At 38.2% G+C, this 12,956-nt stretch overlaps 1 protein-coding gene and 1 long non-coding RNA gene across 2 annotated transcripts in view; one reads left to right on the top strand and one right to left on the bottom strand.

The window, feature by feature from the left end:
* Positions 1 to 12,956, bottom strand: part of LOC139115072 (DNA mismatch repair protein Msh6-like) — a 118,552-nt gene that overhangs the window by 56,238 nt on the left and 49,358 nt on the right. Inside the window, 1 exon segment of the mRNA XM_070676949.1 lies at positions 2,438 to 2,570. Within this exon segment, the coding sequence (XP_070533050.1) occupies positions 2,438 to 2,570 (133 nt within the window).
* On the top strand, positions 8,243 to 9,097 carry LOC139115074 (uncharacterized). Its single transcript, XR_011548041.1, has 2 exons — positions 8,243 to 8,355; positions 8,918 to 9,097. It is a non-coding gene; the product is annotated as an uncharacterized lncRNA (long non-coding RNA).

The following is a 12,956-nucleotide window of genomic DNA, read 5'->3' as shown; positions in this document are numbered from 1 at the left end:
TCATGTACACGGTCACAGACTAAGTCATGTACACGGTCACAGACTAAGTCATGTACACGGTCACAGACTAAGTCATGTACACAGTCACAGACTAAGTCATGTACACAGTCACAGACTAAGTCATGTACACGGTCACAGACTTAAAGTCATGTACACAGTCACAGACTAAGTCATGTACACAGTCACAGACTAAGTCATGTACACAGTCACAGACTAAGTCATGTACACGGTCACAGACTTAAAGTCATGTACACGGTCACAGACTAAGTCATGTACACAGTCACAGACTAAGTCATGTACACAGTCACACACTAAGTCATGTACACAGTATTTTACCACAACTCTCCATAATGATGTCATGTACAAGGCATTTAAAGTCACAGTGTGTCAGGGATGCGGTATTTTACCACAATTCTCCATATGATGTTTTGTTCCAAGTATTTAAAGTCACAGACTGTCATGTACATGGTATTTTAATACAACTCTCTCCATAATCATGTCTTGTATGCAGTATTAAAAACTTGCTGTACAATGTCATGTACCCTGTATTTATAACTCACTATAATATAACTACTTTAACTCACCATAATATCTGATGTACATAGTATTTACCCAAATTCAAAATATGTCATGAACCCTGTATTTGTATAGTTAATCGCACGAGTAGGTGTGCTGTTACAGTTGTAATCACCTCACTTGTGGTCAGGAACTTGTAAACATCACGAGGCCGAAGGCCAAGTGATGTTTACAAGTTCCTGACCATAAGTGTGGTGATTACAACTGTAACAGCTCACCTACGAGGTGCGATTAACGACTTATACCACGAAAAACAGGCCAATCTTCTCTAAAGTTTGAAAATTACTACCAATAAATTGTCGACATTTCATTTGAACACCCACAATGGAATGGAGCGAACCATTGTACGTCGAAAGGTTCACAGAGGTCATTATGCACCTGGCATGCGAGTTTGGGAGAATGACCTATCCCAGACAAGTAGGACAAGGGATCTGGTCAACTGCAAATCTGCATTTGAATAAGGGCTACAGAGTGGTATAATGCACCTGTGTGGAAGGAAACTGTTTTAGTCTGATTGGTTACATAAAATGGCTTGCCTTACTCTGTCGTATTGGCTATTGGCTAGGGAGAAGGCATTCAATCTGTAGATGCATGTGATTGCCTCGTGGATGCATCAGGCTTTCAATGCCATTTTTGTTTTTTCGACTGGTCAAGATGGATATTGTCAACTTGTCTGATCTGATGACCCTAGAGACTTCCTAGAGTTCCATGGACAGCCATGTAAAAACAACCAAAGTGGATTTTACACGGGCAAACTGCCCTATAAGAGAAACCGCTACTACAGAGTTCATCCAATCCACGATGTGTAGTTCAACTTATAAAAAGAACTTGGCGATAATACCGCCGACAAGACCTAACTATCGACGACCCTTGCCAAGGGGTAATCAAGATCTCCTACCAGAAAATAGGCGTCTTTACGTGAAGCAAATGTGTGAGATGGCTTGGATAGAAGGCCATCACACTGGGCATTCTGGCAAGGTAATTTATTCTTTTACTAAGATATTTATACAATCCTATAACGAATTCTGTAAAGTTATAAAATTAAATTCATTGATCAAAATATTTTGTTGTGCATGTGGCAATATCACAGAATTTCTTTCCTCTATTTCACAAACGTATTAAATAAAAAGGCAGTACTTATTTCCATGCTATTTTTGACATATATTTTGTGTTTGATAATTTCAGGTGAATGTGGCAACATCTTTGTACCATCAGGGATTCGATGAGCAGCTTATCAAAGAACAAACAGGTCACAGATCAGATGACGGTTTACGCGCCTCAAATGTTTGTCGATCTCACTACAAAAGCATATGTTGAATACATCTACCATTTTCATCTAGTGTTAAATCAGAGGAAGCTGTAAGTAAACCAGTTTCTTAAGTTCCTATGAAACAACATAACAAAACAGACAGGATTGGTCCAACCCAAGAAGACGCTGAATAAAAAAATAGACAGATCTGCATCAACAAATCATGTTGCTTATATTGAGCATGGTTCAAAGAAAGTTAAAATTGAATTATAAAATGTGATGTTATAGCATATCAGTTGAAAAATTGTCGTTATTGTGTTATTGATTGTGTGTGAATGCTTTAGGCATCTCGACTGGACCTATTGTTCTCATACAAATTAGTAATCATTCATACTTTTTTTCATATTTAAATGAGTAATCACTACACTTTTTTGATATGATAATGATTTTCTTTCATTAAAGTGTGGTGATTACTTATTTACATATAAATAAAAGTGTAACTGATTACTAATTTGCATGAGAACAATAGGTGGCAGTCGTGATTTCAGGGATAAATGGATGGCAAGAACAATAGGTCACATGACCTGGAGTAGTATAATTAGTAAAACTCACCATATGATGGCGTCCTTTTACAAAATCAGGAGTTGACATATGTTTTAACATTGACAGATTATCAATAGGTTTGTAGACGGTGAAATTTCTCATTGAAAGTAGCTCCTCTTCAAGACAACATTTCTTCAGGTACCTTTAGATTTTGAAGAAAAAGTGACATGTTAGAATAGAAACAAGTTTGTATTTCATCTTGGTATTTGTTTTTTTCTTATTGTGTTTGCTCCATACATTGACCTTTTGCAGAAATTGTTTAAGCACGTTTTTCTTTCATTTTTTTTTCATTTTCAATTGCTCCAATGCTGTAATATTTCCATGCTTGCTCTGATAGTTACTTGTTTGACTGATTGAAAGCACCGTTTCTGCACAACCTTACCCTTTTACCATCATGGTTTGGCCAAAACCAATGGTTGTCAATAGTTACTGTGGGCCTGTTCACAGGGAATTGGGGGAAGTATGTTTCCCTGATGTGTTTGTACAATACAAAGGCAGCTTAACTCCTTTCCCGCCAGGTTTATCTATCACTGTCATATCAACTGGGTTAAAACAGTTACAATTTAAAGATGTTACTGAGATATAAAGAAACATGATTTTCATCATTGCCCTACTGTGACATATAAATAATAATTTTTTTACCAACTTAACTCAACAGTGCTAGTGTTCTTAACAATTGTGTGTCAGTCATCTTCTTAGTACCTCGATGTTTATTTTGAAAGATTATACCTTAAAAGGTTCAATGTTGACATGATGTATATGACAAACTTAACTCTATCTGCCAAGTCAGTGAAAAGCGGTATTGATCCAAACATATTTCAGCCACTTGGCTTGGTATGTTCCAGAAGCTTCAGTTAGTCACGGAAAGACGCTTATTTTTTAATCCACTTGCCCTTCAAGTCGGCAGTTCGGTTCACTTGCCCGAATTGGAAAACCACTTGCCCAGTATAATTTACGTTTTTGAAAAAAACTAAAACATTGGTTTCTCATTTCACGCACTTTATTTTGAAAATTATGATGTTATCATGCGAAAATGTCAGACATTCTCATAGGGTTCTCCTCACACTTCTAAGAGTGCTGGATGGCTCATTTATATCAAATTAATTATTAAAGCCCCACTAGCTGTATCATTTAACATTCTTTATGTGATTTTACTTTTGAACTAAAACAAGTTTTTGGGAATGTGCTCTTTGAGGGGTTGGAATACAAGTATTGGTAACTGCCCAGTGAGACTGCATGTGCAATTTTAAACAAGAAAAATAATAAATGTGTGCCCAAACGTAAAATGGCACCCCATGCAAATATAGCAAAAACAATGTACACTGTGCATATATGCATTTGAATATTCACGGAAACAACAGAGTAGTCCAATGTAATGCATAGTGTTGAATGTTTTCAACTGGGACAAAATGCTTTGTTTTCTTTGTAGTATGGTGGGAAATCACAATAATGGTTAAAATGTAAATTTACTTGTCCAATTTTTCACTAAAGAATGTTTTGTAAAGCTGTAAAAGACAACATCCTGTAAATGGATAGAATTTAAAGAAAACCAGAGAAAATAGTAAGCCTTTTTTAGGTCAACAAATTTCAAGATTTACAGCTAGTGGGGCTTTCATATTCATAGAAAAAATTCTAACAGTTCATATGTTTGTATGTTTACTTTCTTGGGGCTTAATGTACAAATAATAACAGCCATTTTAATTGTACCTTCAAGGTATTTTTGCAGTTAAAAGTTTTAACTTATCTATACAGAAAGAAAAAAATCTGTAGCTATAAAGGAATGTTTTGAAGCTTCTGAAAAATAATGTACTTCTTTGTCATGTTTTTACTGCGCTGATATCATACACAAGCCCTATGAAGTTTGGATTACCATTGCACTGTACCAGTATCCTATGTTTTTCTAATAACCTAGGTGGTCTTTTTAATGCTCATGCGCAGACTAAATAGAATTTAAACCAACAACCTAAGGCGTCAGTGGTTTTCAATGTGTCTTGAAAGCTGAATTTCTCGATGTCAAACTCACTCCAATTGCTTCTTGACAGTCATTTTAGAATGGGAAAATTCACAAACAGAGAGGTTGGTTGCCACGGACAAGTAATTTTTGGCTTATTGACCCGAAAATTAAGTAAGTGTTCATTGAAAATTCAAAGACTGGACCCGTTGACACCAAAGCTTACTAATGACTTTCATTGCATGCAGTCTTGCGACGATGCCACTCACTGTCACTCAACAAGTTAACATTAAAGAGTACGTTTTAGTAAAATCCCTTTTTTGTGGTGATTTTTCACCTGGACTTTATTTTTAGATCATTATAAATGTTCATACAAAGCACAAAAACGGCTGTGTGTTTCTTTTTTTACCGTATTGACATATTGTGAGACACCGTAACCTCACAGTCAGTGCAATGAACTTTGGTGAACGTACGCTCCACCAGCTGAACAGCTTTTCCATATGCAAAATCAGCGTACGGTATTTAAGCGTGGTATTGTTTGAACTGCATTTTATTGAAAGCGATTACATGATTCTTTTCGTCAACTCTTCATGCAATTTTATGAAAAATCTTATGGAAATGTTCACAATGACATAATATGATTATTTTTTGTTGTTTAAGTCTGTGTTCCCTCTCCAGAATTGCTCTCGTGAATTTGATTTCTAGGTATTTTTTTTTCACTTGTCCCGTCGGGCAAGTGGCACCGGAGGTTCACTTGCCCGAACGCGACTTTCACTTGCCCCGGGTGTCTTTCCCTGTTAGTAAAAAGGTGTTTGGAATATCTAATACAGTCTTGTTTTAGGGGCCTTTAAATATTCGGGTCTTAGTTAAAATACAACATCTGAGACATGCTATGCCTCACTGGTTTTAGCCAACTTGACCTGGATGCAAATGAGACAGAGTACTTGGTGCACAGTTTTCTGAGCTCTCTAAAATATCAACATTTTTCTGGTAAAACGCAAGTTTTCAGATCAAAAGTCACCCATATCTTGTGACATAAAAGTCAGAGAAGCCATGGGTTTGGACATTTTGCAGTGAAGAGCAGCCATTGGAACATTTATTCACCCAAAAAGTTGGCGAGGAGTAGAAATCTCCAAGTATACACCGTTTTAAAAATGGACTTCAGTCAACAAGCCGAATGGCCTGCTGTATATTTGTATGTCTCTACATATCAATTGATGCATTTACCATTGTTTACGGGACAAAGAACTTACACCATTGGATGCTGACATTGACAAAATAACAGCATCTTTTCCCGCTGAATTTAAATTTGGTATCATGTCTTTGTTAGACATGCTGAGAGGAGACACACTCGGAAATGTTGACACAACTGTGCACATGTTCTGTTGTAATGTTGCAGTGCTACACCGAATGTCAGCATCTAAAAATCCATATATAAGCAGACTACAGCCCTTACCAAATCTGTTGACCGGAAAGTGCCCGGTATGTGCCCGGTTTGTGCCTGGTATTGCCCGGTTTGTGCCTGATGCCCCTTTTCACTGCCTGGAAAGTGCCCGTTTTAGTGTTTACTTTGATTTTTTAGCAAACACAAGTGACCGTAAACTGAACGTTTTTGACCGGAATGCGACCGGCATTAGGACTTAGTTTTTTTTTAACCAACTTTTATGACTGGAAAGCGACCGGCATTATGACTTAGCTATTTTTAACCGACATTTATGCCCGGTTTATGCCTGGATTGCAAATGAAATAGAATTTCTTTATTTTTTATCACCTGTTTGCGCCTGGTTTGTAAATGAAATTGAATTTGACCATTTGGGAATGCCCGATTTATGCCCGGATTGCAAATGAAACAGAATTTTACTCTTTAAGTGACCGGTTTGTGCCTGGTTTGTGAATGAAATTGACTTTGACCATTTGGGAATGCCCGATTTATGCCCGGATTGCAAATGAAACAGAATTTTACTCTTTAAGTGACCGGTTTGTGCCTGGTTTGTGAATGAAATTGAATTTGACCATTTGGGAATGCCCGATTTATGCCCGGATTGCAAATGAAACAGAATTTTACTCTTTAAGTGACCGGTTTGTGCCTGGTTTGTGAATGAAATTGATTTTGACCGTTTGGGAATGCCCGGTTTATGCCTGGATTGCAAATGAAACAGAATTTGAGTATTTTTTATGACCAGTTTGCGCCTGGTTTGTGAATGAAATAGAATTTGATCATTTCGGAATGCCTGGGAATGGCTGGTGCAAATGAAATGGAATTTGACTCTTAATAGGTGACTGTTTTGCACCTGGTTTTCAAAGAAAATATAATTTGAATATTTTCCCTTACTGAAGATTATTTCTACAGCAAGTTTGCAGCAAATACGCAGCAAGCATAGCTAGCAGGAAGGAGTTGCAGAAGTTTACAGCTAGCTATGACCCTCCCGCAAACCCTTAGATCAATTTGCAGCCAATTTGCAGTAAACGGCTAAGTTGCTGCAAATTTGCTGCAAACAAGATTATTGCTGCAAATATGCAGCAACACATGCTGGACATATTGCCAACTATTGCATTCCAAGGGAGTACAGTGAACCATTGCAGTTTGTGACAGTTCATACTCAAGAAAACAAAACTGACGTTTCATTTATATTTTATATTTATGTATTTTTATAACAGACAATGCACATATAAATTATAATAACTGGTAGATAATATACAGCTTTTAAAGCACAGTTAAGCTGGTGAAAGCAACAATCTGGTCGGGTAAATTGTGGTTGGATCGACAACTGAACTTTTAGGAAAACAAATTTTAAATCAGGGACTTGTCTGTCTTGCACGTTAAACCCTGTATTTTCTGTGATGATACCAAAATGCAAGCAGTTTAGAACGAAATGTGCGTCTGATCATGCTGATGATCTGTGTAAGGACGCGTAGACTTTTGTTACTGCAAATCTGTACCATAAAAGTAACGAGAGATGAGAACTTTTCAATGTAGAAACATGCCCCAAGTAAATGTCAATGTTGGTATTAGCATACCTCCATGGTATAAGCAAGGACCCGCTACTACCTTAGCACTGCGTACAGGTCTGTGTGTTCCCGGCGTTACACGGCCTGTAACGCCGGGAACACACACAGACCTGTACGCAGGGCTACTACTACCTCAGAGCAGGGCCGTGCTTCAAGCAGAATACGGTACGTGCGTCCCGACGTGCGTACAGTGCCCTATGTACAGTCTGTGTCCCGTCATCGTGAACAAAATCTCGCCTTCTGATGACATTGATGTGAAGGCTTTTGTCCATGTTTTCAGCGATAGAGTTAGATTGCCGAGCACAAATTTGAGGGTTAGGATTACACTCCATCCCGAGCCGCTGTACGAAAATCCAATATGCTACCTCGCTAACTTTCAACGCGTCCTAAGCCAGCTATGAGCAGCGAGCGTGAGCAGCCCCAGCCGACATGTTTACACACGAGGTCACGCACGCATGGAGGTCACGGTTCATCAAGATCAGTTCGCGCATTGATATTGATTCTTTGTGCTGAAAGAAATTTTACTCTCTTTTGAGTCTTTCTATGGTAAAAGTATCCATTTTCATTAAACTTATAAATTAAATTCTATATCAAGTATGAAACATAACGGATTGGTGCAGATGTAGAGTCAACTCCAGCGTTTCAAAACGGGACTACATTATCAATCGCGTAATAATTTATAGATCGCACTTCCGTGAACGTCATGAGGCTTGATCGGCGCGAAGTTAGATTTTAGTACCGTCGGCTGTGTACTTGTGATCAGGGAGTTATCTAGTGGACAATTTCGTGATCTTTCTATGGAATCGCCAGTCAAATGATGTCATTATAGTGTTGCAAAAACGTGTACAGACGAAGTTCTAAATTTGTGAACGCGAACAGCAGTAAAGATGCCGACTATATTTTCTATGTACACACGGCCCGGAGAGACCTGCAATTACCGGGAATCGTCTGCGAGCCGTTCACAAATGTAAGTCAATGTACCGTCCGTCTGTACGTCGCTATTATCCTTGTATTGCTATGTTTACCTACAGATAAATTTTCATTGAGTATTGATTCATGCTGAATTCACTTTCGTTTCACAACTGATACTTACAGTGATAGCTGTGGAAATGCAGCTATCTGTTGGTGGGTAGCATGTGTCGCTATGCGGGTAATCAAAACGTCAACCCGGCGGGGGGGGGGGGGGGGGTGTTGACCTTTGATGACCCGCATAGCGACGCACGCTAGCCCATCCCACCAACAGTAAGCTTCGTTTCCACAGCTATTACAGTATAGTGCTGAGATTTTTGCAGATTGTCACCATCGTGTATGCAATAAACAACATACGCGAGCTGTCAGCTGTTGGACATTTTGATCATTATTAATTTAATAACAATCATAAATATTTATGCATTTTTGTACTTCAATTTTCAACATTTTTGTCTCATTTTCAAATAACAATTGATTTATTTCATCAAATTGCGATGTTTACAATGTTTGGTCAAACGGTAAAGACTTACACTCTTCCCTGAACGATTTGTATTTTTCAGAATGCATTGCCGGTGCTGGGACAAGAAATTCAGAGAACAGAAAGCCAAATTGCAGCCTTTGACAGTAATGTAAATGTTACATGAAACTTCTTGGGTCAAAAGAAAATCTCTTGAAGACACTTATGTGGCATGAAATGAACGTGGCATATAAAATAAATCATACCACAATTTAAATTTAAATTTTTTTTCTCTTTTGTCTTTTTTATATGAAACAATAACTTTATTTGCGCTGACCATTGTTTCTTGTGAAGCTGGTATTTCAGAGCTTAGTTGGATAAAACACATCTTGTGCGGTCCACAATCGGCTTAATATTTGTCAGGTTTTCATTCTTAACTGTGTCACTGACATTAGCCATGTCTACACACGTGATTTTACAACATCTGTGTACATATCTGTCACTGATCTGAACTTATTATATTGTTGCAGAAGATAAAAATGATGAAACTTGTACAATACAAGAAATTTTGCTGTCGCTTAATTTTGTTGCTTCTTTTGTTTTCAGTATCTCTCATCTATTTAATAATGTATTTAGTTTTCTTTCTGTTGCTGAAATTAGTAAAAGTTTATTCCGGAGCTGACTACTATGGAATCATGCCAACTTAATCTTATGAAGGAAATTTTGCGTGTGTAGTTTCAGCAAAGGTGCAGTAACATGCAAAATAATTTGCCGGGCGCTTTCCAGTCATAGGAAAAAAACGGGCATAAAACGGGCACCAGTTTTCTTTTCCATTACCAGGCACTTTCCGGTCACCAACAAAAAAACGGGCATAAGCCGTGCGCCCGTTTTCTGACCGTTTTTGGCCATAACCAGGCACTTTCGGTCATAAAAACGGGCATAAAACGGGCGCCATTTTTCTTTTCCAATACCAGGCACTTTCCGTCACCAAAGCAAAACCGGGCATAAGCCGTGCGCCCGTTTTTGACCGTTTTTGGCCATAACCAGGCACTTTCCGGTCATAAAAACGGGCATAAAACAGGCGCCATTTTTGTTTTTCAATACCAGGCACTTTCCGGTCACCAACGCAAAACCGGACATAAGCCGTGCGCCCGTTTTCGGCCATAATCAGGCACTTTCCGGTCATATAAAAAAAACGGGCATAAAACGGGCGCCATTTTTGTTTTCCAATACCAGGCACTTTCCGGTCACCAACGCAAAACCGGGCATAAGCCGTGCGCCCGTTTTCTGACCGTTTTTGGCCATAACCGGGCACTTTCTGGTCACAGAAACAAATGGATGACCGTTTTATGACCGTTTTTTTTGCCACAACCGGTCATCTTCCAGTCACCATTATAAACTTTATTTTTTTACACGGGCACTGAACGGGCGCCCGGTTTAGACCGTTTTTGGCCATAACCGGCCGCAAACCGGGCAATAATACCAGGCACAAACCGGGCACTTTCCGGGCAGATACCGGCCACATACCGGGCACTTTCCGGTCAGCAGATTTGGTAAGGGAGCGTTTCTGGAGATGTTGAATCCTAGACCTGAGACTTGTCAAACAACACTCACAAGAACAGGAGAAATCTGAGCGATGATACGATCACAGATATGCTGAAGAGAGACACTCAAGCATTAAACAAGAAGATAGAAAAGATAAAAATGCAACTTTATAATATGGAAGAATCGATTGATGAGGTAAGACGAATTGCTGAAGGAAACAAAGAACAACTCAAAACATAGGGCCAAAGTCCCTGAAGCTACTATAGATATGGATACAAAATTAAGTATTTCCTGACTGTATGAAATTATCTCACTAAGGTCATCCTAGGGACCTGTAAACCAAATATTAAAGCTGTCTGACCAGCGGTTTTGAAAAAACAAGCTACTCAACAGTTGACAGAGCTCTGCTGTGTTATGTAGAGAATAACCTTTTGTGACACATGTATTGATGAAGAAGGTGGATATCTTTGATAGCTCATTTCAGGATGGCCTGACCAAAAATGGAAAAAAAAATTCCGTAAAAATACAGATTTGCATATTTCATCACAATTTGAACAAATCTAGTTGGGTTATCCCTAGGGACCTGTATACCAAATAACAAAGCTGTCTGACCAGTGGTTATGAAGAAGATTTTTTACCAAAAACGCCTTTTTTGGTGCTAATTTGCATATTGCATATTGCTCTTTTGTGTTCGCTACATTGGTTACCAATTACATCTCGCATACAATACAAACTTTCAGTAATCTGTTTCAATTCATTTATTGGATCTGGGCTGCAATACCTTACAGACCTTCTTCAACAGTACTGTCCCTCAAGACAGTTGCGTTCTTCCTTTGATACTCGTGTACTCAAAGTACCTCGTGCTGTCACGAAAAGCTTTGGCGAAAGATCATTTTCCTATACTGGTCCTACGACTTGGAATAGTTTACCTGCAAATCTCCGTCATACTCAATCTTTAGCATCATTTCGTTCTACTCTTAAAACACACCTTTTTAAATCTCACACCTGATGAGAGTTCTTTTGTAGCCATGCGCCTAGAGCTCTGCGAGATTAGGCGCACAATAAATATCCTTTATTATATTATATTTTCAACAATATCAAAAATTAATAAAAAGAGTTTCTCAAAATCATATATTTTATCCACTTAACAAATATCAAATCAGTAAGTACTGCAGTTCTCAAGATATTTGAGTGGACAGACTCAGAAATTATCTCACTATAAAGGTTATCCTAGGGACATGTAAACCTAATATTAAAGCTGTCTGACCTGTGGTTTTGAAAAAACAAGCGACTCAACAGTTGACAGAGCTCTGCTGTGTTATGTAGAGAATAAACTTTTGTGACACATGTATTGATGAAGAAGGTGGATATCTTTGATAGCTTATTTCAGGATGGCCTGACCAAAAATGGAAAAAAATTCCGTAAAAATACAGATTTGCATATTTCATCAGACTATTTTAGTGTATAATAGCAAATAAACGAGAGTTAATTACATTCTAATGTAAGTAAACAAGACTTGCTTAAAATCAAGATTTACATCATAAAAAAACAGCATATCTGTCAGGTTATAAAAAATCTTGAGCTGGTTATCTTTTAATATCAGTATTTTCATCCTATTAACCAAGCACATTTTAACTTTCAAATTAACATTGTAAGTAAGTTCTGTTGAATAAGTTGAGACTGTGCGTACTCAGAGAAAGCACACTGAAGAGACAGATGTTTGAAACTTTGTTATGTAGGTCATTTCCCCCACACTCATCATGACCTGAGTTCAATTAGTCTAGAACATTCTCAAGGTCACTGCCCTTAATGACCTCACAACCTTGAATTCAATTAGTCATGTTTGGAATGTTCTGGAAAGTTGATTAGTTGTGTAAGAGAGATAATTTTAGAACAGTAATTAGCATGTCAATAAAAGTTCTAGATTGTTCTTATATGTCTTTATAAAAGGGACGTGCACAGCTTCCAGTCAGACTTTTGGGATCGTGTCTCTTGTGTGTTACTAAACTCCAGCAGTAGTCATTCTCAAGACTTTTCAAGACCTTCACTGTCAACGCTGGATTTATACTGTGGACTTTGTGCAGCTTCAAGCCTGCAAGCCAAAGGACTGTTCATTCATCCGACTGACTGTTACAACTCTGAGACTGGAGCTTTGCCGTCCCAGCTGAGATAAGTAGTCTGTACACTTTTAAAGCTTGTACTCTGTCCCTGACTTAGCAATTAGTTTTGTTTTCGTAATAAATTTTGTTTAAACGTAAACTGCTGAGTTCACCCTTTTGTTCGTTTTCTCTGCACGTAACAAATTGGGGGCTTGTCCGGGATCCGAATATTTTGAGCCGTTTGACAACATTTTGCCTACCTTTTCAAAACTACTGTATACTGTGAACTCAGCGAAATTCAATCATGGCGGAATTCAAGCCAGACGAATTTATGGATGACCTTGATCAGGACACATTTAATTCCCTCAGAAAAGACAACCTCATAGCACTGGCCAATTTCCTTAAAGTAGATGTCAAAAGATCTATGCGCAAGCGAGAAATACAGTTCAAGATTGCAAAACATTTAGTTAATTCTGGCCATTTTGAGGAGTCTGCCTT

The sequence above is a fragment of the Ptychodera flava genome, chromosome 17 (genome assembly GCF_041260155.1).
Source record: "Ptychodera flava strain L36383 chromosome 17, AS_Pfla_20210202, whole genome shotgun sequence".
In the NCBI taxonomy this organism is placed as follows: Eukaryota; Metazoa; Hemichordata; class Enteropneusta; family Ptychoderidae; genus Ptychodera; species Ptychodera flava.
The sequence above is the reverse complement of the archived record's forward strand: the minus strand, read 5'-3'. Positions and strand labels throughout refer to the sequence as shown.